We start from the raw sequence: 23,600 nt of genomic DNA, 5'->3' as shown, positions 1-23,600 counted from the left end.
CCCCTTGCTACTGGTCCGAGCTCCCAGGGCACCTTCAGGCATATGGGGAGCATGGCACAGAGTGCTGCCATCACAGGCTTGGTGTCTTACTGCAGTGAGAAAAAGGTGGCTGTGAGTTTGGAGCGAGCTGGTGACACAAGGGCTAGCAAGAAAAAGTGTCTTTGGTGCAGTGAGTGGCTGGGACACCAGGTGGGGGTGGGGGTGGGGGATGCTGCTGAATTCACCTGTCCTGCCAGGAGTAATTTGGCCCACATTCATTGCCCCACAGATCCTGTTTGTGCTGGCAGCGACATGGTGTGGCTGTCGGTATGGAGGCTTACACGGAAATAAGCCATGACACAGGCTGAGGGTGACACGGGACACGGTGCTGGGGACTGGTATGGCTCTGGGCACCACCAGCCCTCATGGTTACAGCCAGATGGGCCAGTCTCAGGACTGGCTCTCCGCTCCTGGGACAAGCACTTCAAGGTGTGTTTTGAGCCCATGGCCGGGAGGCCGCCCAGCTCTCACCCTGTGGCAGCACAGCAGGCTGTGGGGTGCCCCACGCGTGGAGCAGGGTGTGTGCTGGGAGGAACCGCATCCGGGGTGGTCTGTGCGGGCACAGCCCATGGCTGGCAGCTCCCTGCTCAGCTGCTCTGTCCGACCAGTTTAACCAGTGCTGGCTGGCTGGGAAAGAGAAAGTGGAGGCTGCTGGGGCTGGGGCTGAGGCCCCGCCTTGCGGGTTGGGGTACGGCTCGCTGCCCCCCTCCCCGCCCTGCAGCTGGGGCTGGGGCAGGTTGGCTGCCCATCGTCTTGGGGGACACAGGCTGGTGCCGGCATCAGTCGCCTCTAGGCGCCCGGCGGGCACCACGCGCTGGCACCACGGTCTCGTCGTTCCCGCCCCCCGCCCTACATCCCCCACCCCAGCATCCCTGCCCGGCCCCCCGGGGGGGGCACTGCAGCCCCCAGCCCCAGCAGCTCCGCCGAGCGCCGGGGCCGCGGTCCCGCAGCCGGGGCTGCCACCTGCCGGCGGCCCGGCCCGCTCCCCGGCAGCGCGCCCCTGCTCTCCCGACCCCCGGCCCCGGCAGAGCCGGCTGCCCCGAGGGGGTGCGAGCGGGCAGGGGGTCGGCAGCCACCGCGGGCGGGGGGCACCCGGACCCCTGCTCGCAGCTCCCCCCCCGCAGCCCCGGGGCGCTGCCAGCCTGGGGACCTGGGGGCCGCCGGCCGGCGGTGCGGTGCCGCGGGGCTGCCCACCCCTCTGGCCTGGGACGGCCCGGTTGGACCTTTCTGGCTCCGCGCCAGGCGAGGGGGCCAGAGCCAGCCCGGCTGGGCCGGCATTGCCTCTGCCTCAGCCCCGTCAGTTTCCCCCAGCGCAATACCCTGTCCGCCCAAGGACTCGGCGCCTGTAAGGATGCAAGTTACCTTGCAACACACCGCAGGTAGGGCCAGAAGGGCTGCGGCCGCATCAGTTCACCCAGTCTGTCCCCCAGCCCCTTTGCCAGATGCACCAGGATGGGCACAGGCAGTTCCTGGCTGTGTTCTCTTCAAAGTCATCACTCCTGAATCACTTCATCTCAGTATATTTTATTCATGAAGACAAAAACGCAAGGAACAAACACAGCCGTTGAAAAAACATGTACAGCTTGAGACCAAAATAACTTACACTATTTACAGGAACACATCGAGGTATAAAATATATGTACATGCCTTGTTCTCTAACAAATTCAAACCAGTGGGCTGGGCTGCATTACCCAGCAGAGGGGAAAAAAAAAAAAGCCTTCACAAGAGATGGCCTCTAGAAAACAACTCTGACCAAGAAAAGGCACCCGCTATTTGCAATACTTGTGCAGCAGCAAGAGGTGATGGAGCAGGCAACACAATGCTGCAGCTGCCCAAGCCCTGCCGCAGGGCTGGACCTGAAGGTACTGGGTGGTCCCAGGACACGGGGGATGTGGAACAGCTGGCAGGTGCCAGGGACAGAGCTGTTACAGATGAGGGGACAAGCTCCTGGGAGCAGGAGGAAGGCGCAGGGCTGTGCTTTTCTGGGGGCAAGGCCCAGGAGGCCAGGCCAGGGCCTGGCAGGGTTGGGGCTGTACAGGGCTCCCTCCCAGTTACAGCTGGAGCTTGATACAGCAGATGGAGGGGCCAGGGCCAGGAGTTCCCTTCCCCCCACCAGAAAGGTGCAGGGGGCTCAGGGAGGGGGTGTAGCCTGCAGGACAGAGCAAAGCAGTGAGCTTGCTGAAAAGCAAGTGGGAGCCCTGTGCTCTGCAGGCATTGTACTTGGACCCCATCCAGCATGGGACAGGGGAAGGACAGGGATAGGGACAGCAGGAGAGCACCCTGGAGAGCAGGCACTGGTTCTGCAGTATCAAGGCAGGAGGCAGCGTCTGAGACCCCAAAGCATCTGTGCTCAGAGGTGCTGGGGAGGAACAACACACCTGGGGGGACAGGACCCTGATGCTCCAGCTCCTTGCAGGCGGCCAGACTGAGAGATGCACCACCAGCCTGTCCTTTTCTGCCGTAAGAGCTGTGGGTGCCAGGGAGGGGGCACTGTCCAGGCTTCCTGGGAGGGCTCACAGTGGTTTGAGGGCCCAGTGCTTTTGGACTTCTGAGTCATCTCCACCCACTGTGTGCAAAGCTTAACTCTGGGGCAGCACCTACACCCTCAGCAGAGGCTGGAGCTGGCCCTTTGTGCTGGAGGGAAGAGACCCATAGAGCAAGAGTTAGGGCCCAGGGAAAAAAGCATCACCCAGCAATTTGAGGAAAGAAAGGACAGACCTCCCTGGACTGCAGGCATCATAACACCCTCAACACAAATCAAAGTACTCAAGGGCAAAGGAAAGCGAGGCGCACAGTGCAAAGGCAGCTCCAAACTGTTCCTGCAATAGACAGGCTGGTAGAGAGACTCAGAAACTACAAGATGGACTTCAGCTATGCAAGCAGTGCAAGCCCCGAGACCCAGGGGAGCACCCCAGCACAGTGCAAAAGGATGAAACAGCTCACTTGCTTCCTCCAGTAAAAAAACAGCCCTCCCCCTAGGCCCACCTCTACTTTTGTTGTCCAAGCCCATGGCCCCAATCTGAGTTCTGAAGGACCAGAGTCCAAGGGGCCACCTTTGCTAGACCACCTGCACGTTGGGACCTTGTGCTTTAGTGTTTGGGGTAACTCCCCCCCCCCCCCCCCCTCAACTGACTGTAGCTCAGAGCTGCAAGCCCCTTCCCAAACTCCATTGTGCAAGAGGAATGGGGTACAGCCCTGTGTTGGCTCCCCAGCTCGGACTAGAGGGTAACCTGAGGACTCCAGGGCTACCCTAGTTTATGTTCAGTGCCTGGAACAGAACCTAGATTCAACTGTGTTTTGGGAGTGAAAAAAATCAAACATCACAACATGAGTCAGCTTCTCTCACAGATTGCCTCCACCCTGCCCACGGACTTTTACAGCACCAGTTCCCTGCTGCTCGAGGCTACCACCAAATTACAGCAGGCTCTGGAAAATGGGGACTAGGACCAGCCCATTCCAGCAGTGTGCTTCGCATGGACAAGAAGGGCTTCACTGCACCTGCAGGGAGTATCTGTGAGAGCAGAGGCAGGAATACAGGCTGAGCTGAGCCTTTCAGAAGTCCCTTTCCATGCTTCAAAGGGACAAGAGGGACCAGTTCCAGGCTGCAAATCAACCCAATAACTAACAGCAACGATGCCAAGCATCCCATGAGCAACAGGAACAAAATCTCAGTGTTGCAATTCAGCTGGGGGATCCCACTGCAAAAGTGAAAGCTGTGAGCACAGTGGGGAGGAGGATGCTGGTCCTTCTGCGCTGCCCAGGAGGAGGCAGGGAGAGGGACAGGAGGCATGGCTCAGACATACAGCGAGGTGGGAGTGAGCCCACATGTCCCCAGGATGAATTCAAGTGTTAAAACCATAACAATAACAGTAATTAAGATAAAAAGGTAACATCACAAACTCTCCACCCCATCTCCAAAATGAAACCCAATGACGAGAGCACCCAGCTTGCACCGTTGCTCTCCTCCATAGGAAATATCAACCCACACAGATAGTAAGAAAGACACACACACCACCCCCACCCACCACCCCTATGTGATCAGTCACCCCTCGCTTCAAAGACCTCCCTCTCCTAGGGGGAGCACCCAGCTCTCTCCACTTGCAGGCTGTGAAAGGCTTGAAGCCCCTGCAACACACTGCTGGATGTAGCAGCAAGGTGGATGCTCAGCATCATCCAGGATTGGCCACTCAGCTCTAGGAAACGAAGCAGGCACTTGCAGCCTACACACAGGAAGAAACTGGTGGCGAAAGCCAAGGCAGTCTGACCCCAAGTCCCCCAAGAGCAGGTCCCTTCACCAACTTGAGAAGGGACCAGGGAGAAGTCATGCACTGGCAGATCTTGGTGCAGACGCCGATGCACATGGTACGTCTGTCTAGACAGTCAAACACACACAGGCCCCTATCCTGCCCCTGCCTCCAGCCAAGCAAAGGTTAAACTGGCTGAGGAACGAGCCGGGAAACCCTCTTCAAGACAGGTTTGGAGGGCAACACCTCCACCCCCCACAACTGTGCATTACTTTGATGGCCATGGTGCCCTGTGCATTTCTGTTTGCCCCATCCAGACCAGCAAAGCGCACAGCCCAGAGCTGCTGGCACTAACACCACTTCTCCTCCAGCTGCAGCAGGAGGGGTCTTTGCCTCAACAGAGCTGCTGGTCCCATGCTGTGCAGGGTCAGCTGATCACAAGGGACCAGTCACTGTCCTGGGCAGGGTCACAGCCACACACGCCATCACACTCTCCTCCAAGGCAAGCCAGTAGGATGCGTGTGTTCATGTCCATCTGTCCATCCATCTCCCCAGCTGTGTCACATCCCTGTCGTTCAGTGTCATCCCCCCCTCCCCCTTCAAATCAATAGACATGAACCTGTCTTTCAGGATGCAGACGAATTTCCACACTCCACCGAGAATAGTTTTAACAAGGGCTGGTGGCAAATGATCTGGGGCTAGTACACAAGTTACCATGGTTAGAGAAAGCAGAGGGAAAACAGTCTGTGCTTTATGGGGCAGGTCCTGGAGCCCCTGGCCTCCAAGATCGCAGTTCAGTGCTTGTGGGACCATGTGGAAAAATCCTTAAATGAGTTCAAATGCTGCTTCTTCTGTGACAGAGGGGAAGCAAGAGCATGTGAGGCAAAAGCACCGATCCTGGGGTCTCCTTGGCCATCCCATGAGAAGCCCTGCCTAGCCCAGGGCAGCACAAAGCAGGGGCTGGTCCAGCGAGCTACAGGAGAGATGGAGAAAAGCTCTAGTGTGAGACCTTGAACAGGAGGAGAGGGAGGAGGGAGCCTGGAGAAGCTGCATCCTTGGGGAAACACTCCTGGATGGAGCCTCCGGCCTTTCATGGAGATTAGACTGTGCAAGATCATCCACTGCAGGATTGTCCTTCAGGCATGGGGTCAATCAGGGAACTTGTGTAAGACCAGTGTGTGCAACCCCTTCCTCACCCTGCCCCTGGCACAGCTGGCTCCAACCTGGCCCATCCTCCAGCTGCTCCACACCTCGCTGGGCCCTCTCTGGCTCCCAGATCCATGGGGGCTGATGGGCCAAAACTGAGCTATCCCCCTCCCAGGTAAAGAGCTGAAAGCAGCCTGGGGGAAGGATTTACAACTTCCAGCTCCCAGTAACGGCAAAATGAGATGGGCCACAGGGGTGGGGGTGACAAATCCAGCCTTGGCTTCTTTGTTCTGTAACCTCTGTTCTTGCTTCATTTCTCCATCTCAAGGGGTTAACATGCTGCAGGAATCCACCACAAAACCCCTGCTGAGGGACAAGGTGTCACGAGCAGGACTAAGCATCCCTTCCCCACTGCAAAGCAGGGTGGGCACACGGGAAAGAGCTCAAGAGCCATGGGTCAGCTGACTTTATGACTGGAGTTTGAAGAATGTCGAAGGGAATTGCAGTAGGTTTGTCTGGATGTTGCCTGATGGAGATCCTCCCAGGCTGGCCACGCCTGCGGAGCTGGGACATGGCAAAGGAGCTCAGAGGTGCACACCTCCAGCTGCTGGGGACAGGTAGACAGAGGATGGGCAATGATGGGACTACCTGGAAATCCTTCTGCAGACCCCCCACAGCAGAGAGGCTGTCCCACAAGTAACATCTCCCGAGAAGCAGCCTCTTTATGCTGTGGTCCTGGCCAGCAGACACCAAATGTCCTCGTGGCTGTGGAGAAAGACTGCAGGAATCAGCCCAGGAGCCAGCAGGGACAGGAGCAGCACATCACGGCGAAGGCCACGTGAGTGCATGGTGGCAGGAGGGAACTGGATGTCTCTGAGAAGGAGCCAAGGGAGCTCTGAGCCCCACAAGTCCCAGCAGGCATTACAGCAGGGTAGGTAAGAAGACAGATGAAGGATTGCCTGGTCACTGGAAAACCATCAAGAAACCTCAGCAGGAGGGAAGGTGGAGCTGACAGTGTCCCACAGAGCTGCCTCCTCACAGGAGCTGACAGTGCTTACAGTACCAGATGGGACATGGTCCACCCCGTTGGGTCAGGCACAAAGAAATCCCTATCCCCGGCTGAGCTCCTGTAGATGACCAGGTCTCGACAGCAAGGGAGAGGTACCCTGACCTGTCATGTCTTCCAGTCTTCTTGCAGTTCCTAGTTTGACCCCACGGGTAACCGCCTTCCACTCCAGAGCTTCACTGTGAAGTCGCTGAGAAACAAAGGTGAGAGGGACAGCGTGACCCAGGGGCTCCGGAGGAGCCCTGCAGAGCTGCAGAGAGGCACTGCAAGGAGAAACGCTCCCACCCTCAGCCCATGGCAGCATGCAGCCCACAACACTTCCAGGCCCTTTTCTCTTGGCAGGAGGTTGCCCAATCCATTCTGGGGAGCAGACAGGCCCAATGGGGCTCAGCCTCCAGCTCATCCCACAGGCAGCAGATGGGGACAAAGGGAAATGGTGACCTCCAGGGCTGACCCTGACAACAGGACTCCTGCACCCCTTCAATGAGCTCTAACTGGGTCAAAGCAGTGATACCACAGGGACCTGCTGTGCTTGGACTCCCCAGGGCATAGGCTGCTTCGGGGATGGCTGCTGACTCCCGCCCCACCATCCATGCAAGGGTGCAGGCAGGCTGTGGCTTCCACGGAGTTGCCACAGTAGATGTGGATGCTTGGCAAGGGGTGAGGGGGATGGGAAAAAAAAAAAGGGCAAACCAAATCAACGCAGGAGCACATGGCTGAGACAAAGGGGAAAGTCACTTCTAGCAAAGATTTATCAAGTGGGGAAAAAACGCAAAATAGTTTCATACCGTGAAGAAGCAGCTCAGACCAGAGAGAAAGAAAGAGGAGCAGAAGCAAGCAACAGAGAGAAAGACAGAGGGAGAAAGAGATGGAGAAAAAGAGAAGAGGAAAGAAAAGATGGAAGAAGAGAAAAAGAAGAGGAAAGAAAAGACGGAAGAAGAGTGCATGAGCAAGAGTCAGAAAGAGCAGGAGGGTCAAGGCAGACTAGTAGCACGGCCCTTTATGGCAAGGACGCGTCGTGGAAGGCAAGGGGTGAGCCCAGGCACGTAATTCCATAACTTTACCCGGCAGTCACTGTGGCACAGATGCGAGGTGGGGAGGTGGAGAGACAGAGAGAGACAGAGAAAAAGGAAGGGAGAAAAGGGACATGGTCGAAAAGAGGATATCAGAGTCTTGCTGCCAAAGCACTCCCCAAGAGCAGCAGAGGGTGCCCAGCCCCGGGGGAGAGGGGTCTCTGCGTGGGCGATAACCCAGGGTGTCACTGGAGCACGGGCAGGGGATGGCTGAGGGAATGACTCTTGGCACTGCAGTGGGCAGGCCGTGTCATGGGGCAGGCTGAGGTGGGCAAGATGAGATGAAGGAGTGGAGGGACTAGAAAGCTGTGAGACGCCCCCCTTCCCTCCCTCCCTGCTCCCTGTCCACTCAGCACAAACCCACCCAGGCCTGGGGTGACAGTTCAACCCAGGGGTCTCCCACCTCCCAGGGGCTCTGGGGAGCAGAAAGCCTGGGGCTCACCTGGAGGCGGTGAAGATGTGCTTTGAGTTGGTGCAGATAGCATTGATGGGGCTGTCGTGCCCTTTGATCTCCCCCACTGGGGTGAAGGTGTCCACGTTCCAAACTTTGATCATGCCTCCTCGGCAAGCACTCAGCACCATGGGACGGCCGGGGATGAAGGCCAGGGCACAGACCCAGTCTTTGTGGGCATTGGGGATTTGCTGTAGGTTCAGGCACAGAGCAGAGATCATGACCAACCTCGTCATCTGCAGCACCATCAGCAGCCTTATGCACCCACCCTGGCAGGCTCAGATCCTTACTGCCACCCCAGGGCTCATCTGGACCGTGGGGCTAGTGGTTCAAAGTTAGGAGGTCAAGGGGATGGATCCAAAAAGTCATGGCTTGATTTCTCCCCCAGGCAGGAGACAACAATCCTGTCTTGAGAGGTGAACAAAACACACAGCACTGCAACTGCTGTGTGTGGTCAGGGGGAGCTGAGCCCTACAGCACAGACTTATGGGGGCACAAAGCCACCTCACACGTGCACTGCCACATTCCCAGGAATGGGAGTGCCCTCCCTGGTTAGCTCAGTGCTGGACATTGGCACCAGTTCCCTAAACAAAGGTTCCCCCCAGTTCTCCAGCAGCAATACTCCTGTGCCCCATGTCACCCCGAGGACCTGTGCTTTATGCTCTCCTCCAGACCTGGGTAAGCTCCTGCTGCTCCAGATCCCACTTCTTTATGCCGTTGTCCCTGGAGCCGCTGAAGAGGATGTCTCCCTGGATGGCCAGGCACTCGATGCCATCGTAGTGAGGGGGCTCAAAGTTGTGAGTGGGGCCAATATTGCCCACCATGCCCTCAGTAATCTCAAACACCTGAGAGAAAAACAGTGGTGAAAGACCCCAGATGGCACTGGAAACAGCGTTGATCCTCATTTGGAAACTTGGCCATCACCCTCTAGGCTCAGCACACCCGGAGTGATGCTAAGAAAGGGGAGTGGGCATTGGCCACTGGAGGCTTTTTTGGGGCCGAGGTCTCTCCAGGCATCCTGCCACCATCAGGGGAGGTCTGCCACCAGAGAAAGACCCCATTCTGCTGTATTTTACTCATGGTGAGCCTTCACACACCTCCATGAGCCAAGCTAACAGCTTGCACCTGTCAGAAGAGCGGGATCCCACCTCCTGCATCATCTCACCATCCCTCTTCAGCTCCCCTGGTGCCCGTTCCAATTCAACCTGCTGAAACCCAGCAAAAACCTAAAAGGAAGAGGCAAGCTCCTGCTCTGCTGAAGCTGTGAACAAGCATCTGTATTGGGGAGGACAACTGAGCAGAACAGTGCAAGCTGCTGATCTGGGTCAGTCACATGCGAGTACCAGCAACAGAGCCCAGGGGATGACGGAAATGCAAATCTACTCCAAACGTGCATTTGTACTGTGGGCCAAGCAAAAGGCAAGATTTGGGGTGAGGATATAATGCAAAAACCTCTAATGCAGAGGTGAAAACAGAATCTGGGCTCAGGTCTCAGGAGCAGAGGAGAGACCTTAGGGGTTGCCAACATCTGGGCTTCCCTATGGGACACAGAGCTCTGCTCTCCAAGGAGAATACCTTGACATAGTGATCTTTGGAGCCTGTCACCACCAGGTCATGGTTGCTTGCCGTCTGGTTTACCGTGAGACACATCACAGGCCCGATGTGGCCACTCAGCTTCCCGATGGGCTGCAACCTGAGTTCAACAACATGGATCAGCCAGCCCCTTCCTGGGTGCTGAAGTTCCTCCAAGGGGCTCTCCCAGGCAGGCACACCCACAACCCTGGAGCCCTACATTAGGGGTTGTTCCCTTTTGGAACGGCCCTCTTCCTAGTGATGCCGGGGAGGAAGGCAGTCTCGAAGCCTCTGCCTACTGAGCTCAGGCTGCAGCAACAGGTCAGAAGCCCAGTGCCCATCCGGCAGGGAGGGGGGCAAGGGCAAAACCAGGGGGGTACTGCTCCTCATCCCACAGTCTTTCTCCTTCTCCTAAGCTCTGCCCAGCTCACAGACAAATCTCCCACCCCAAGTAGCTCCATTGCTGCTCATCACCCCCTTGGGTCCTTTAGGAATGGGTCCTGAAAGTCCTTATTCCAGGCAACTTCCACTGCTAAAAAGGCTTTCACTTTCCCAGGGGTAAGGGGAGGAAGTAATTTCAGGCCCCTCTGAGCAGCCAGTGTCCACTTGGCATCTGTCAGCTGTCGTGCTCACCCTAGTGCTACCCCCTCACCTGCTTAGCTCCCAGATGCGGACGGAGTTACCAGTAGCAGCGTAGAGCATGGTGCCAGTGGGGTTGAGAGCAATCTGGTTGATCTGGTGCTCCCCCTGCACACTGGTGACAGTGCGGGTGGTGGTCCCAGCACATGCATCCCCAGAGATCACCTGTCCAGAAGATCTAAGGGAGGGAGAGGTCGGGGTGGAAGATGAGCAGAGATCAGAGCCACCAAGTCCCCACTGAGGAACTGCATGGGGCTGTTGGCTCCAGGTGGGTCCCAGAAAAGCCCTGAAGTTATCACCATCTCTCTGGCCACAATGGGATCAAAAACACCTCTGACCCTGAGGCCAGTGCCCTGCTTGCAGAGGGAGCCACGGATGCCAGGTGTGAGACATGGAGCATCCTGCCCTGCTTTTCATTTGAGAGCTGCTCTTCTCCCCTCCCATTCCTCTTTGCTTCCTGCAGGAAGAACTGGCTAGTGCTGGCAGTCAGCACAGGGAAGCAGCGGTATTTGGCCTCTGCATCAAGGGAGAAGCACCTTCAGGCCAAGATATATGAGCTGAGGCTGGATAGAGAAAGGAACTCTATGCTGGAGTGAGCTGGAAACCCTGGCCTGCCATACTCTCCTAACATTCGAGTCCTGCTCCAGACCAGCAGACCACAGCTAAAGCCTGTCCCATGCTCCTTTCTGGTCCTCAAACTCCTCATAAAGACCTGAGTTTCCCACTGGAGAGCCTGCGATTTACTCTGCCATGATGCTGTTAGGGCCTGTGCCTCCTCTACAGAGCTGCTGGCTGCCTTGTCCACCCCCAGAAGTGGCCACAAATTTCTTCAAAGCTCTTTACCCTGAGTCTTTGCTGCAGGAGGTTCCCACGGGTCCCCTCAACCCAAGCTCTCTCCCAGCCTCCCTGTTCCCGAAGGATGCAGCACTGCAAACTGGCACTAAAGCAGCTGGCATTTGGCCCTGTCCTCAACCCAAGGAGGTCCTGGGACTGGCTTCTGCAGAGCCAGAGATGCCCAGAATGCCCAGGGTCCCCCACAGCTGCTCCTGCCTGTCACGTACGTGAGGGTGCGGATGCACCGGGCTGAGTCCCGGATGTCCCACACTTTGATGTACGACGTGGATACAGTGAACACCAGCCCCGTGTGGCTGCAGTACTTGATGGAAACTACGTTGTTTGGGTGACCCTTGAGGGAAGCAATTTCTTGGCCTGTCACCAGGTTCCACATTTTGCAGCTCCTGTCTGTGGGAGGAAGAACATGCCCAGGAGTGTCAGACTTCGTGGGGGATGGGTGTCTCCCCGCAAGGACTTGGGGGCAGTATCCCTTCAGATCATTGCCTCCCCCTACCCACAGGACCAGAGGAAAGGAGCCAGCCAGCCCCAGCACCAGGGCAGTGCAGGGCAAGGCTCAACACCAAGGACAGGAAAGAGGCCCAGAAGGAACCATCCCCATGGTGTCTGGCACTTCATGCACTCCCTTGTGCTGACCTGCTCCCATAGCATCTGCAGGCCAGCAACTGCCCCATCCTCTGTCCATTACACACCTTTGGACCCAGTGAAAAGCAGCTCATCGGTGGCATCCAGGCAGAGCACAGGCTTGGTGTGTCCTTCTGCCACAGAGACACACTGTAGCGGGGCTGTCCGGGCATTCTTGGTGCCACCCACTGGGTTAATGATGCCCCTTGGGTGGGAAAGAAAGAACAAGCATGGTGGGGTGTGTGTGGAAAGGCACCGCGCTACACAGTCCCAGGAGCACAGGAGAGCAAGAGCTGTCTCACCCCAAGTCTGGCAGCGCAATGAGCCCCTCCATCTGAACCTGGCATGTCTGAGCCAAGGTCTTAATGAAAACCCCGGGAATCTCCCCAGGAGCAGCCCCTGCCTACTACCTCTGTCCCAGCAAATCTAGAGATGGGGAAAGCGGGGGCTGGCCAGTGACTGCTGGTCTCCTGCCGAACCTCTCATGCCTGGCCAGCAGAGACCCATGGAGCCAGGATACCCAGCTCATCAGTTCCCCAGGTCAGTCTGGGACAAACTGCACCTTCTCCAGCCTGAAGCTCTGCTGAGATAAATATTTCAGGGTACCAATATCCAGCACCCCAGTTCCCTGGAGGCTGTCAGCCTGTGGCTGGTGACATTTGGAGACAGGGCCTTGCTCTTTTACCCAAGACCACAAGAGCAACAAAGGACAGCACTGGCATTTGCACCCAGCATTCCTGTTGCAGTGGCTGTGGAAGCCCTGCACCCACTGCTGGCTCTGGGCAGGAGGACCTGTCCCTGCCAAACCGTCTTCCAAGGGGCACCTGCTGCTGGACCCTAGTGTGCATGGCCACCAACAGCCCTTCCCAGCTGGCATCCCAAAGCACAGCCTCCCTGCGGCTGTGGGGCCCTGCGTTGCTCTAGTCCCCTCTTACAGGCAGAGAAACCGAGGCACAGGGCTGCAGAAGGGCAGCCCCGAGGCCACATAAGGTTTACATTAGTCATGAGGCTCATTAATTTGGGTTTGGAAATCACATGCATGTGATCTTTCTTTCTCAGTTAGCAGCTGCATGTACAAACTCAAAAGGAACAGCCCTCCCCTGACCCCTAGTGTTTCTACCGGTCTCCAGCTGATACTGAATCTGAATGGAACTCCTGGCTCCCCAGGGTGAGAAGTTATTGATGGACCTTGCATTGCTGCCTGACTGCACAGCACATACTCATCTGGTGCCACTTCCCCAGTGACTGGGTGCCTGTGGGAACTCAGGGCATGGGCAATGTGAGGGTGCTGGAGGGCTGATGTTCCTAAAGAATGGGGAAAAGGTGGCCCTCCTGCTGGGAAACCTCTGTAGGCAGGAGGATGCAGTGGGACAAGCCCAGGAGGACCTTAACCCCAAGGCTGAGCTCTGCACCACAACCTGACTTGGTTTCTTTGGCAAAGAGATCTACCTACCCACAACCCAGCACTGGGGAAGCACAACCAGGTGTAGGGAGCACCTGGAGATATTTTCCTGGAAGATGCTTGCAAGAAGGACACACTGGGAGTGCCCAGGGTTGCCTGCCCCCTTCCCCAGCATCACACTGTCCTGCTGGAGAGCTGGGACAGGATAGGACACAGTGGTATCATGCTGACAAGAACCCATCAGAAATGGAGGAGAACATGCTGTCACCCCAAACAAGCCAGTGTCCATAGGTGAGCCCAGAACCACATTTCCAAGGGCTAATCAGAGCAGGAACAGCTCAAATTCACAATCAAAGAGACAGCATCAGACACTGGAGGTGGCATGCCAAGAGGGGACAGCACACACAAGCTGGGAGGTGGGGAAGAGCAGCAAGGTGCAGGTGGAGCATGCAGGGACAAGGGAGAGCAGACTTGTGAGACAGACAGAAGAGCAGAAAAGGAAGGGATAATAAATAGAAAGTTGTCTATACCTCAGCACCTCCGAGACAGAGGAATCGCTGTCATCAGACCTAGGGGCAGAAAATTAGCAGGATTATGGGAGAGAAAACTCAGACTAGAAGAGGCAGCAAAGGAGTCAGAGATGGAGGACTGTTATTGCATCCAAGCCAGTGTAGGACAGAGAGAAGGAGGATGGGAGAGAGGGAGAAAGAGAAACATGTGGAAAACCAGGGGAGAGAGCAAAGAAGCGGGAGGGTATGTAAGGATCAGACAGCAGGTCTCCATCAGGGAATATCAGCGCTGCTAAGCAATGCTCTGAGTTGAGGACAGCTACCCATCCTGCTGCAGGGGGAGGCTGGAGCAGCGTTTGTCTGTCACCTTCCTGTGAGCCCCCATCCCACCTCACCCCCTCCTGCTCCATAGCCTTTTCCAGTGGTCCAAGTCTGGCACTGCCCTGTCTCCAAGCAGGGCTTAGCCAGAGGCCAGGACTGCGAGCTCCTGTGAGTGGCCAGCTCAGAGGGCACACACAACAGGCAGAACAGGGCAAGGGTCCAGCATGGCCCCTGCACAGCATCTGCTCCCTCATGGAGAGGAGCAGGGAGTCAAAATGGTAGCAGCATGCTGGCGGGAGCCAACCCAGGTTCCTACACCCCACCACGGGACCTGGTACGTGCCATTTGCTGTTATGGGTGTGGGTCCCCCTCACTCAGACACTCCCGACCCACCAGGACTTACTTATCCAAGGCAGACCCCTGGCTCTGGTTGCTGGTGAGACGAGAGAAGACATTGCGATCGTTGCGTGGACGGGTGGGTGGGGATGAGGGAGGGGTGAAGCCAACATCTGGAGGCCTGAGCCAGGAAGGATTAGAGGGACACGTGACTTGGGAACTGCTCACCTTGGCAGCTGTCTGGCACATCAGGGCCCAGCAAGAGCTGGTCCAGCCAGCATCTCTCCCCACCTGTCTGGGCCACCCAGCCTCTCCCTGCCCATGTCACCACTTCTCCAGCTCCCAAGCTTACCTGGCAGGTTGCCCACGGTCATAGGATTTCCTCCTTGTCAGAGGAGAAGTGTCTGAGCCACGGGATTGCCTGGGACTAAAGCAAGTGAAACAGAGCACAGTGGGTGTCTACTCCCTCTGCTGGGATCCCTCCATGCTGAACACCCATGCCCTTCCCCAGCTGAGCAAGCAGAGAAGTTGGGCTGCCCTGGAGTCATAATCACAAGATCAGAGAATGCCTCAAGTCATCCCATGAGTGTGGAAGCTTTTGGCAACCCAAGAAGCCTTCAAGAAGGCTGATAACCCAAAAGCAGCGAGTCAGGGACCCTTGCACACACACCTTTCTTTCCCTCCTCCTGGAATACCCTTTTCTCTGTCTGTAGAGAATACCGACATATTCCTAGACATGTATCCAAGTCCCACTGGAGAAATCCACCACTGCTTGCTGCAGACAAGCCTGGCAGGACTGGGGTCACCCTCACCACTCTGCAACTCCACAGCCAGGGCACAGCTTCCCACCTGCTGGCCCATGCTTCCATGAGCCTCCCAATGCCCAGAGACCCATCACCCCGTGCTCACAAGGTGCTTCCTCGTGTGGGCAGGCTGATCGTACGTGACACTTTCTCCTTGTAATAGGGGTCTCGGGTGGAGAAGCTGATCCCATCTTCTTTGATCTCCATGAGGGATGCCAAGGACTTGGTGATGTTCTTGGTGGAGACATCCAGCGTGGGTCCTAGACACTCAGCTGACACTGCCTTCATTTGCCCTGAGAGCTTGGGCTCTCCCTAGAGCAAGGCAGAGGGCTTAGGCACAGGCAGCACCAGGGGGACAGCGGGAGCAGAGAGCTGGTGGGTGGAAGAACTCATGCTCTCTGGCCACAGGAGGCTGACATCTCCCCATATTGTGCTCGATGCCCACCACAGTGCTGGCTCTCCACACTCTAAGCAAATGTGACAGCCTGTGCAAGCAACAGACGCTTTCCTCCACCTTTGCCCACAGTGGATGCAGCACTGCACAGGGACCATCTGGACAGTATCGTCTAATGTGGTGGGTGTTTCCCAAGTTCTTGGTGCTTCAGAGGATCACAGCACCAGGAGGTCTTGGTCCCCCCTTGCCTAGAGCAAGGCACACTGCCTTGGTTCTCCCCACCCACAGACCAGCCACACTGCCTTGCGCCAAGCCTGGCACTCCAAGGGTCAAGACTACAGAAGCAGAGGCTTGAAGCATCACTGAACAACATGCCCCCCCATCCCTCCTCCCATTCCCTGTGACAGGGCTACACAGAAAAGCCAACTAACCTTGAATTTGAAGTCATCCTGGCTTGCTGAGCCCTTCATGGTGAAAGACTGGGAGACGCTGCAAGAAGAAGAGAGCAAAGATGGATCTTCAGTCCCAAACTCCTTTCAGAGAGCCAGTTGCCACTGGCCCACCAGACTCCTTGGGTCACCCCTTGCTTCCCAGCACCCTTTCCCCAAGGGATGACCTAGTCTTCACTCCCTGCTGATGTCTAAGCATCTTTGTTTCCCTCCCAAACGACTGGGCACCACAGGGCTGAGGTGGGGCTTTGTTCATCCACGTCCACCTGCAAGGTCCCATGGGTGGCACCAAACATTCTGCCCCACACCCCTGGCCTCCCCAGCCACCACCAGCTCAGGCAGGGTCGGGCTGGGTGCTCACCTCCCATCTGAAGCCATGCTAAACTCTGAGACCTCCTCGTCTGTGCTAGTGTAGCCGTTCTCTGTGAAGGAGGGAGACATCCCATCAGCAGTGCAGAGGGGACCCCATCATGCCCATCAGAACCGCGCAGTGGAGGGGGCAGCCCAGGCAGTTGTGGCAGAGGACCTGGTCTTCATCCCTGCTGGAGCACCCAGCATCACCCCCGGCACAGCCCTGGGCATGCTGGTCCCAGACATGGCACCTCCAGGTGCTTCTTGGGGGGCTGGCAGGGGTGGACACCTCACCCCACAGGCAGCATGCCTGGCCCAAGGATGTGCCTGCCCCGGGTCCCACCTTGCTGGACATTGTGGATCAGGGCCTGCAGCTCAGGGTGCGACTCAGCCTTCTCGCGCAGGGCATCCAGGATGGCGTGGTTCTGCGAGGAGCCAGTCATGTCTGTCTGCCGCAGGCGCCCCTCCAGCAGGCGGATCTGGGCCTCCTTCTGTGCCACCTGCAGCCCCTGGGGAAGGACAGCCATGCCGGGCCTCAGGCGGGGGCCTCAGATCCCCACCACCAGGTCCCCACCCTGGCATGCTGCTCCCCTCCCCAGCTGCAAGAAATCCTGTCATGCATCTAGGTCCCAGCTTGGCCCCGCACCTTGTCGATGGAGGCCTTCAGGAAGTTGTCCAACAGGAGCCGGGCTTCGGCCAGGGAGCAAGAGCTGATTACTACCGAGGTGTCCGTGGAGTCCAGCTCCTCCTGAAATATGGAGGGATGGGTGTTGGATACAGTGGGGGAGCCGTGCCGCCGGGCATGGGATGGGCAGAACAGCCTTGGTGGTCAGCACAGCACCTCCATTGCCCTACTAGCACCCAATACTTGCTCTCTTCAGTCTGCCCAAGTGGCTACTGGGCAGGTCCAGCCACAGAGATGGCCAGCACAACCTGAAGGGCTTCTGTATGGTTACAGAAATCCTGGTGCTAGCACTTAATTAGACACTAATCTGCAGACACCAGCCTCACCCGAATCCACAGCAGATCAGGTCACCAACCCAAAGGCTAGTGTGAATTAACAACAGCCCTTCATTCCCTGCCAATCTAAGTGACAGCTGGGGACAAGCCAGGGACAGCTTACAGCCTCCAGCCCAGGCTGCAGGCACTAAAGGGGAGCCAGGAGCTGCACAGCACCTCTGCAGCACGCCCAGTATCAAAACCAGACATTAAAACCTACAGGGTTTCTGCTGTAAAAAAAGCCAGTGCTCCCCAGGGCACTTCCAGCACATGAAGCTCCCACGGGGACAAGTGACGACCAACCCCATGGGCAGGACAGGGGCTGCAGCTTCCCTATAATCCCAGGGCAGTGAGGCATAGGACACTAGCAGCCTGTCCATGGACGTGCAAGGACCTGACAGCACTCTCCTCCACAATTAACCACCTAATGAGAAGTGATTGTGTGGGTGCAGCCCCACCAAGCATGTGACATGACTCAGAGGAGGACTCTGGGATGCCCAGCCTGGCTGTGCCCAAGGACACCCTCACCTCCCAGGGATTCTTCTTCTCTCTCCCTGCCAGCTGGGCCCAGTCCAGCTGCCCACCTTGGTCTCCTCGATCTGCATGATGGTGGCCTGGCAGTCGGAAATGCTGTCGTTGATGTAGTCAATGTTAGCCCCCAGCACCTCGATCTCCTCGTTCAGCTCCTGCAGCCCCTTCTGCTCCTTGGGGCTCTCTGCCTGCAGTTTTGCCCTCTTGCCCAGCAATGCTTCCTGCAGCAGCGCCAGCTCTTCGCGTTTCTGGGGGAGAAGATACGGGGATTGGCACTCCCTGTCCCTCCACCCCACACACATCACCCAACCCTCTCTGTCCCCAATGCTGTGGTCACCTTGATGAGACGCTCCATGTCAGCCTCCAGGTTGACGATGGTCATCCTCTGCATGACAATGTCGAAGATGCGCCGTTCCAGTGATTGCCACTTGAGGCGGGCAGCTTTGCTGAAGGTCTGGCTTGTCCCCTTCTTGGGGAACTTCTTCCTACAGCCAGAGGGGAAAAGAGGAACATGGGCAACTAGCTGGACCATGCCTGGCAGACTGTGTTTGTCCCAAAAGGATGCCTGGCCTCTGGCTGGCCAGGAGTGGAGGAGGCATCTGCATTGTTTCTTGATTGCCCAACTTCTCCATCACCCCTTAGCAAAGAGAGGGACAACAGATGCATCCAGCAGTGTTTGTGCTGCGGCCTTTAACACTTGCGGAAGGCCAGCACCGGGCTCAAGCCCACGTGACAGTCAGTCACACACTGCTAGCACAGCCTATCAGCTTGTCACTGGGTCAGTGGTTTAATGTGGGTCAAATGCACAGTAAGAAGCTGGCCTCCACCTCCGCCACCAGCCAAAAGGCAGACATGTAAGTCCTGGGATGACTCATCACCCATCCACACAGCCCCCGCTCTGACCTGGCAGGCCGAGCCCCATTCATGGAGGACGAGGGGTCTCCCAAGAAGTTGTTGATTTTCCTGTTCCACTGGTGCACGATGCTGGAGACTGAGCGAGCGCCAGACTCTGGCTCAGAGGAGGTAGTGCTGGCCGAGACCTCCGCACCCGAGTCCAGCATGGCTGGCTTCTGGCTTGTCCTGCCTGCGACCCGGTCTGACATGGGCTTGGCAAGACGGCGAAGTGCTGAGACCTGCCCAGAGGAGGGGTAAAGGAGAGGTGAAGAAGAGGGTGTCAGACAGGCATCCCTGGCCCAAACCTGTTGCTGTCACCTCCAAGTCCAGAATGGGACCAAGCTCTGGAGACCTCAAGCCCCAGGTCCATTTGTGCCTCATGGGTTTCCCCCTTCTCCCTCATAGCCCACCACCTGCTGCCAGGCTCAACTGCCCCAGGAGATGGGCAATTCCTCTGCTGCCTGCAACTGTCGCCCACTTGGTTACTGAGCCATAAAAATCCTCACAGTTTTGGAAAACTTGCTCCCAGAGCTGGTACTGTCTGGAGGACAGGGTCTGAGCAAAGCACTGGGGCCAGGACCCCCATGGGGGCTATGTGGAGGCAACGCCCGCCCCCCCCCCCCCCGCCCCCCGCCACACCTCACCTCCTGGGTTTTCCTCCGCAGCACTATTTCCTGCTGCCGCTTCTGAGACTCCAGAGCCCGGATCTGAAACTGCACGAGAGGGAGAGACCCCTGGGGTCGTGCCCAGACAGCCCACTGATGGCCACAGTCCCAGGGCTCCCACCGCCAAACTTTGGCATGAACAGTCTCACTCTTGATTTTAATAGCAAGCAGATTTCCAGCCTCGAGGCTGGCCCTGATGGCACATTGCCCCCCAAGCACGGTGGGGAGCTCACAGCATCCCCCACAACCACACTGGGAGCTATGGGAAACCTCTCGGAGTGATTCAGCCGGGTGTGGTCTGCTGGGGTTGCACAGCCCCTGGCAAGGCCACAGGTGCAGCAGGGCTCTGAGTTTCACCAACTGATATTTATGGGCACCCCAGAGTGCCAAAGCAGGACAAACTTCCAGCCCAGTTCCCCCCCCCCACAGGGATGCCCAGCAGCACATGGGTGCGCTGGCCTCCCACCTCCTGCCGGCGCTGCTCCTTCTTGAGCTGCGCTATCTCCCGATTCCTCTTCGTCTCTGCCAGCCGCCTCCGCTGCTGCTCCTCCCGCATCTGCTTCATCAGTGCAACCTGGAAAGGGAAGGTACTGTGTGTCAATGCAGACACCCAACTGTCCCAGGGCACCACCCACCAGACAGATGTCCTGCACTTGCCACCAGCAGTGGAAAACATCACTTTGAGCAGGGAGCCAGACTTGACCAGGGGATGCCCTCCCTGCCTTAGCATGTCCAGGTACCTTTGCCTTCTTCATCTCGGCCACCTCTGCCTGCAGCTTCCTCAGCTCCCGCTCATAGCGGGACTGGTTCTTGAGCAGGCGAGCATGCTCCTTTTGGGCTGCTTGGAGCTTCTGCAGGTCCCGGTTCATCTCCTTCAGCCGCTTCTCATAGTCTGCTTTGATCTTGTTGGCTTTTTCCTCCGTGTAACACTCCATGGTGCCTGGGAGAGCAAGGAGGCGCCTGGTGATGGTCATGCCTGCTGCCCACCCCCCCTTCCCTGGGCTCCTCTGGTACCTACACACCTTGCCTGGAGGCACTGGGCATTGCTCCCTCCCCATCCCACCAGGCCCCACCCTCAGCCCTCTGCTCTGGCCCTATCACAGCCTGGGTCCCTGTCTGGAGGCATCCACTGAAGAGATGGGTTAGGGCTCAGTGCAGGGTGGAGACAGTGGGTTACAGCAGTCGCTGGGCTAAGAAGCTGCAGATCTAGACCTACAGCCATGTGCACGGGTGATCCTGCCCTGCTGTGTAGGGATCAGCTACACTGCTAGGTCTTTGGGGTCTTCATGTGCCCCTCAGCACCTCAGTTTCCCCAAGTGTTCCCACACCACATGAAGTTGTGTTCAAGGCTGGAAAAAGCTTTGCCTTCTTTTGTCATTCTTTCCAGCCACCTCTCCAGCACAGCAGGACTGGGAGCAATTCAGCTGACTAGTCCCACTTCTATGGCAAGACAAGCAGGGTCCCGGGGGTCCCAGAAGCTCACACAGAGGCAAGGGGATGGCAAAACTCAACCAGAGCCAGCGTTACATGCAGAAGGTAGATGCTTTGGCTCCGAGTCAGCTGGGCAGGTCTGGGGACTGGGACCTGATGCTGCAGGGGTAAGATCCCACAGGGAAGGTGATTCTCACTGAGGTTCTGCAGCACACGGTCCCGCTCCAGCTGTGTGTCCCGAATCTTGTTCTGCAGCAGGATCAGCTTCTCCTCATACTGGTGCTTGAGGGTCTGCAGGCGTCGCTGGCTGTTCTCCAGCTCATCAATCAGCTTCTGCTTGATCTCTATCTCACAAGTCAGATCTGCCAGGTCGGCCTGAAAATTCACGGCTGGAGGCCAGTAGGGGACAGTCAGGCTGGGGAGGGATGCAGGAGCATTGCTCCCACAGCCCCACAACACAAATTGTGGGCAGAGGGAGCCAATGGGAATCCATGTCGCTGGGGAGGAACAGCACCCCAAAGAGCATTGGAGACTCCCTGCAGCAACCCTGGTGCTTTTCCAAGCCCTCCCCAGAGGAGATGTGGCCAGGGTGTCCCAGCAGACGCACCCTTCCCAGAACCAGAGCTCAGTGCCCAGAGACACCAGCAAATGCACCCCCATACCCTGGGCTGCACGTGTGGCTCTGCGCTTTACCCTTCTCCTCTGCATCCGAATCTGAGTCCACCAGGCTCTCTTCACTGCCCGAGTCCTCATCTTCATCCTCATGTCCATCTTCTTCCTCACAGCCACTCTCGTCCTGTTCCTCCTCCTCCTAAGAGATAAGTGCCTAACCTCAGCTTGCAGCATGGCCTTTCTGCAGCTCTTCTTCACTCCTCCAAACCTGAGCTCACCCTACAGCAACGGGCTGCAGCCCCCACAATAGATGCGCAGTGGCTGCAGCACCATTTCTGGACTCCCAGCGTACACTGGGGAGCACCCAGCTTCTCCCTACTCCAGCTTGGACTTCTCGGCTCCACGACCCCTCCAGCCTGCTTGCAGGGCCAGGCTGGGCTTGGGCTCTTTCTCACATGGGGTGATGACAGTGCTCCACACCCAACCCTCCCCCGCCTCCCCAGTATGAGGATGAAGCCTGCTCACCTCTTCCACCTCATTCTCATCCGTCTCCTCCCCGTTGTCCTGCTGCAGTTTCTGACGCTTCTTAAATGCTTCCTTCTCCGGGCTGGGGGAGAGCAGAGGGGTGCTGGTGAGTCCCAGTGTGGGGGAGCCTGGGGACAGGTCCTGCTGGGGCCCCCCTCACCTCCTACTTTTGGACCCTTTGAGGAAAACAGCCTCCAGGTTCGTACGGTGGGTGAAAAGGAGACCAAGGACAAGGCAGTGCTGGGAGAGGAACCCACGTGTCTGGGCTCTCTCTCGGTGCTCCGGTTTTAGCACGGATGGGGGAAGCAGAATAGCTGACCCCACAAGGACAGACAGGGACTGACACACAAGCCTCCCCCTTCCCAACATTGCACAGCAGCTGCCTTCACCTTTTCCTCTGTTGCCTTCTCTCTTTCTTTTTCAGGCGCTCCAGGTCCTGCTTGGCCCGCTGGAGGACATCAGAGGCCTCTGTCTCCACCGGAGCAGTGGGGCTGCACAGGCCAGCCAAGCCAGATGCTGGGGATGAGCCCATGGAGTATGGGGGCCGGGCAGAGACACGCGAGAGGCTGCGACGCAGAGACTCATTCATGGACTCACTCTCCAGGAGCTTTGTCCTAGGGAGTGGAGAGAGGATGCGGTCAAAGAGGGGACATCCCACTGTCCCCGAAGGAGGGGATATTGTCTGGTGTGAGCCAGAGACAGTCACCACAAAGCCATTCCCATTCATGTTGGGTTAGAAAGCCAGGATTCTGCAAGACAGGATCCCAGGATCACACAACAGACTGGGACAGACCACACTTTGTGGGGCCAGCAGTCCCTGGGAGACACCAGGCACTCCTGCCAGGATCTTCCCCTCCACCAGTGGCCACATGAAGGATGACAATAGTCAAAGTACTGCCCAGCACCAAGGCTGGGACTCCTACTACCCCAGTGTAGCAGCAGTGTAGTCAGCGGCTACTCCATCAGGGCTTGCCACTCACCCCAGTGATGCTGGAGGCACACAGCTGTGAGCCACACCTGGGCTCAGATCCTACCACAGCACCTGCTGGCCTGGGAACCCAGGTGACTCACCAGACCCCATGCCCAGCTCACCTCAGCTCTTCAATCTCCCGGATATAGTTCTGGATGAGGGTACCAATGGCTTCATTACCGTCACCTGGAGCACAGGCACAGGTGAATCAAGGCAAGACATGGGCTGTACCTCAACACCCATCCCAGCTACGCTGGCTGGGCTGACCCACCATGCCACACACTATCCCAGCCTCACCTGCCTTGGCCAGCATCAGATTGGCCTCCTGGCTCATAAGGTGGGTGACCCTGCTATTGATAGCATCGATGGCCTCCTGCATGGCCTTCACTCGCATGCGCAGGGTGCTGTTCTCCTTCTGCAGCATGGCATTCTCACGGAAAAGGTCACTGTAGCCCTCTGAGCCATCCTCCTGGATGACCCGCTTGCCCTGTGGGGACAGGAGGGGAGTCCTGGGCAAGTTGGGACATGGGGGTCCACCACTGCATTCCTGAGGGCAGCCCCAGCCACTATAGTAGGGGCAGAGACAAATCTAAGGACCAGGAAGGCCTGAGCTAAACAGGCAGACGGTGAGAGATGCTTCAAGGCTTCTCCCTGCCTTAGCATCCCCAAGAGACTCACCCGAGGTCCTGCCTGTGGCAGGGC

General features: G+C 57.5%; 1 protein-coding gene across 2 annotated transcripts in view; it reads right to left on the bottom strand.

Annotated features, from left to right (window-relative positions):
• Positions 1-1,543: 1,543 nt before the first annotated feature.
• KIF21B (kinesin family member 21B) overlaps positions 1,544-23,600 on the bottom strand; it is a 44,181-nt gene continuing 22,124 nt past the window's right edge. The window contains exons 9-35 of one of the 2 annotated variants that reach the window (XM_005447237.3): positions 23,196-23,385; positions 23,021-23,084; positions 22,318-22,542; positions 21,929-22,010; positions 21,485-21,602; positions 20,989-21,180; positions 20,101-20,300; positions 19,827-19,934; positions 19,340-19,408; positions 18,705-18,934; positions 18,139-18,286; positions 17,855-18,049; positions 16,918-17,019; positions 16,615-16,780; positions 16,282-16,342; positions 15,903-15,960; positions 15,184-15,389; positions 14,627-14,701; positions 14,342-14,455; positions 13,639-13,677; positions 11,775-11,911; positions 11,292-11,472; positions 10,244-10,408; positions 9,595-9,712; positions 8,694-8,864; positions 8,011-8,210; positions 1,544-6,685 (exon numbers count right to left, since the gene is read on the bottom strand). In XM_005447237.3, the coding sequence (XP_005447294.2) occupies positions 6,631-6,685; positions 8,011-8,210; positions 8,694-8,864; positions 9,595-9,712; positions 10,244-10,408; positions 11,292-11,472; positions 11,775-11,911; positions 13,639-13,677; positions 14,342-14,455; positions 14,627-14,701; positions 15,184-15,389; positions 15,903-15,960; positions 16,282-16,342; positions 16,615-16,780; positions 16,918-17,019; positions 17,855-18,049; positions 18,139-18,286; positions 18,705-18,934; positions 19,340-19,408; positions 19,827-19,934; positions 20,101-20,300; positions 20,989-21,180; positions 21,485-21,602; positions 21,929-22,010; positions 22,318-22,542; positions 23,021-23,084; positions 23,196-23,385 (3,669 nt within the window). In that variant the 3' untranslated portion in view covers positions 1,544-6,630. The remainder of the gene's footprint in view (positions 6,686-8,010; positions 8,211-8,693; positions 8,865-9,594; positions 9,713-10,243; positions 10,409-11,291; positions 11,473-11,774; positions 11,912-13,638; positions 13,678-14,341; positions 14,456-14,626; positions 14,702-15,183; positions 15,390-15,902; positions 15,961-16,281; positions 16,343-16,614; positions 16,781-16,917; positions 17,020-17,854; positions 18,050-18,138; positions 18,287-18,704; positions 18,935-19,339; positions 19,409-19,826; positions 19,935-20,100; positions 20,301-20,988; positions 21,181-21,484; positions 21,603-21,928; positions 22,011-22,317; positions 22,543-23,020; positions 23,085-23,195; positions 23,386-23,600) is intronic. The other variant, XM_027816726.2, reaches the window with a different exon arrangement.

This window comes from Falco cherrug, chromosome 16 (assembly GCF_023634085.1).
Source record: "Falco cherrug isolate bFalChe1 chromosome 16, bFalChe1.pri, whole genome shotgun sequence".
Classification (NCBI taxonomy): Eukaryota; Metazoa; Chordata; class Aves; order Falconiformes; family Falconidae; genus Falco; species Falco cherrug.
Note: the sequence above shows the minus strand (reverse complement) of the source record. Positions and strands in the feature narration are given on the sequence as shown.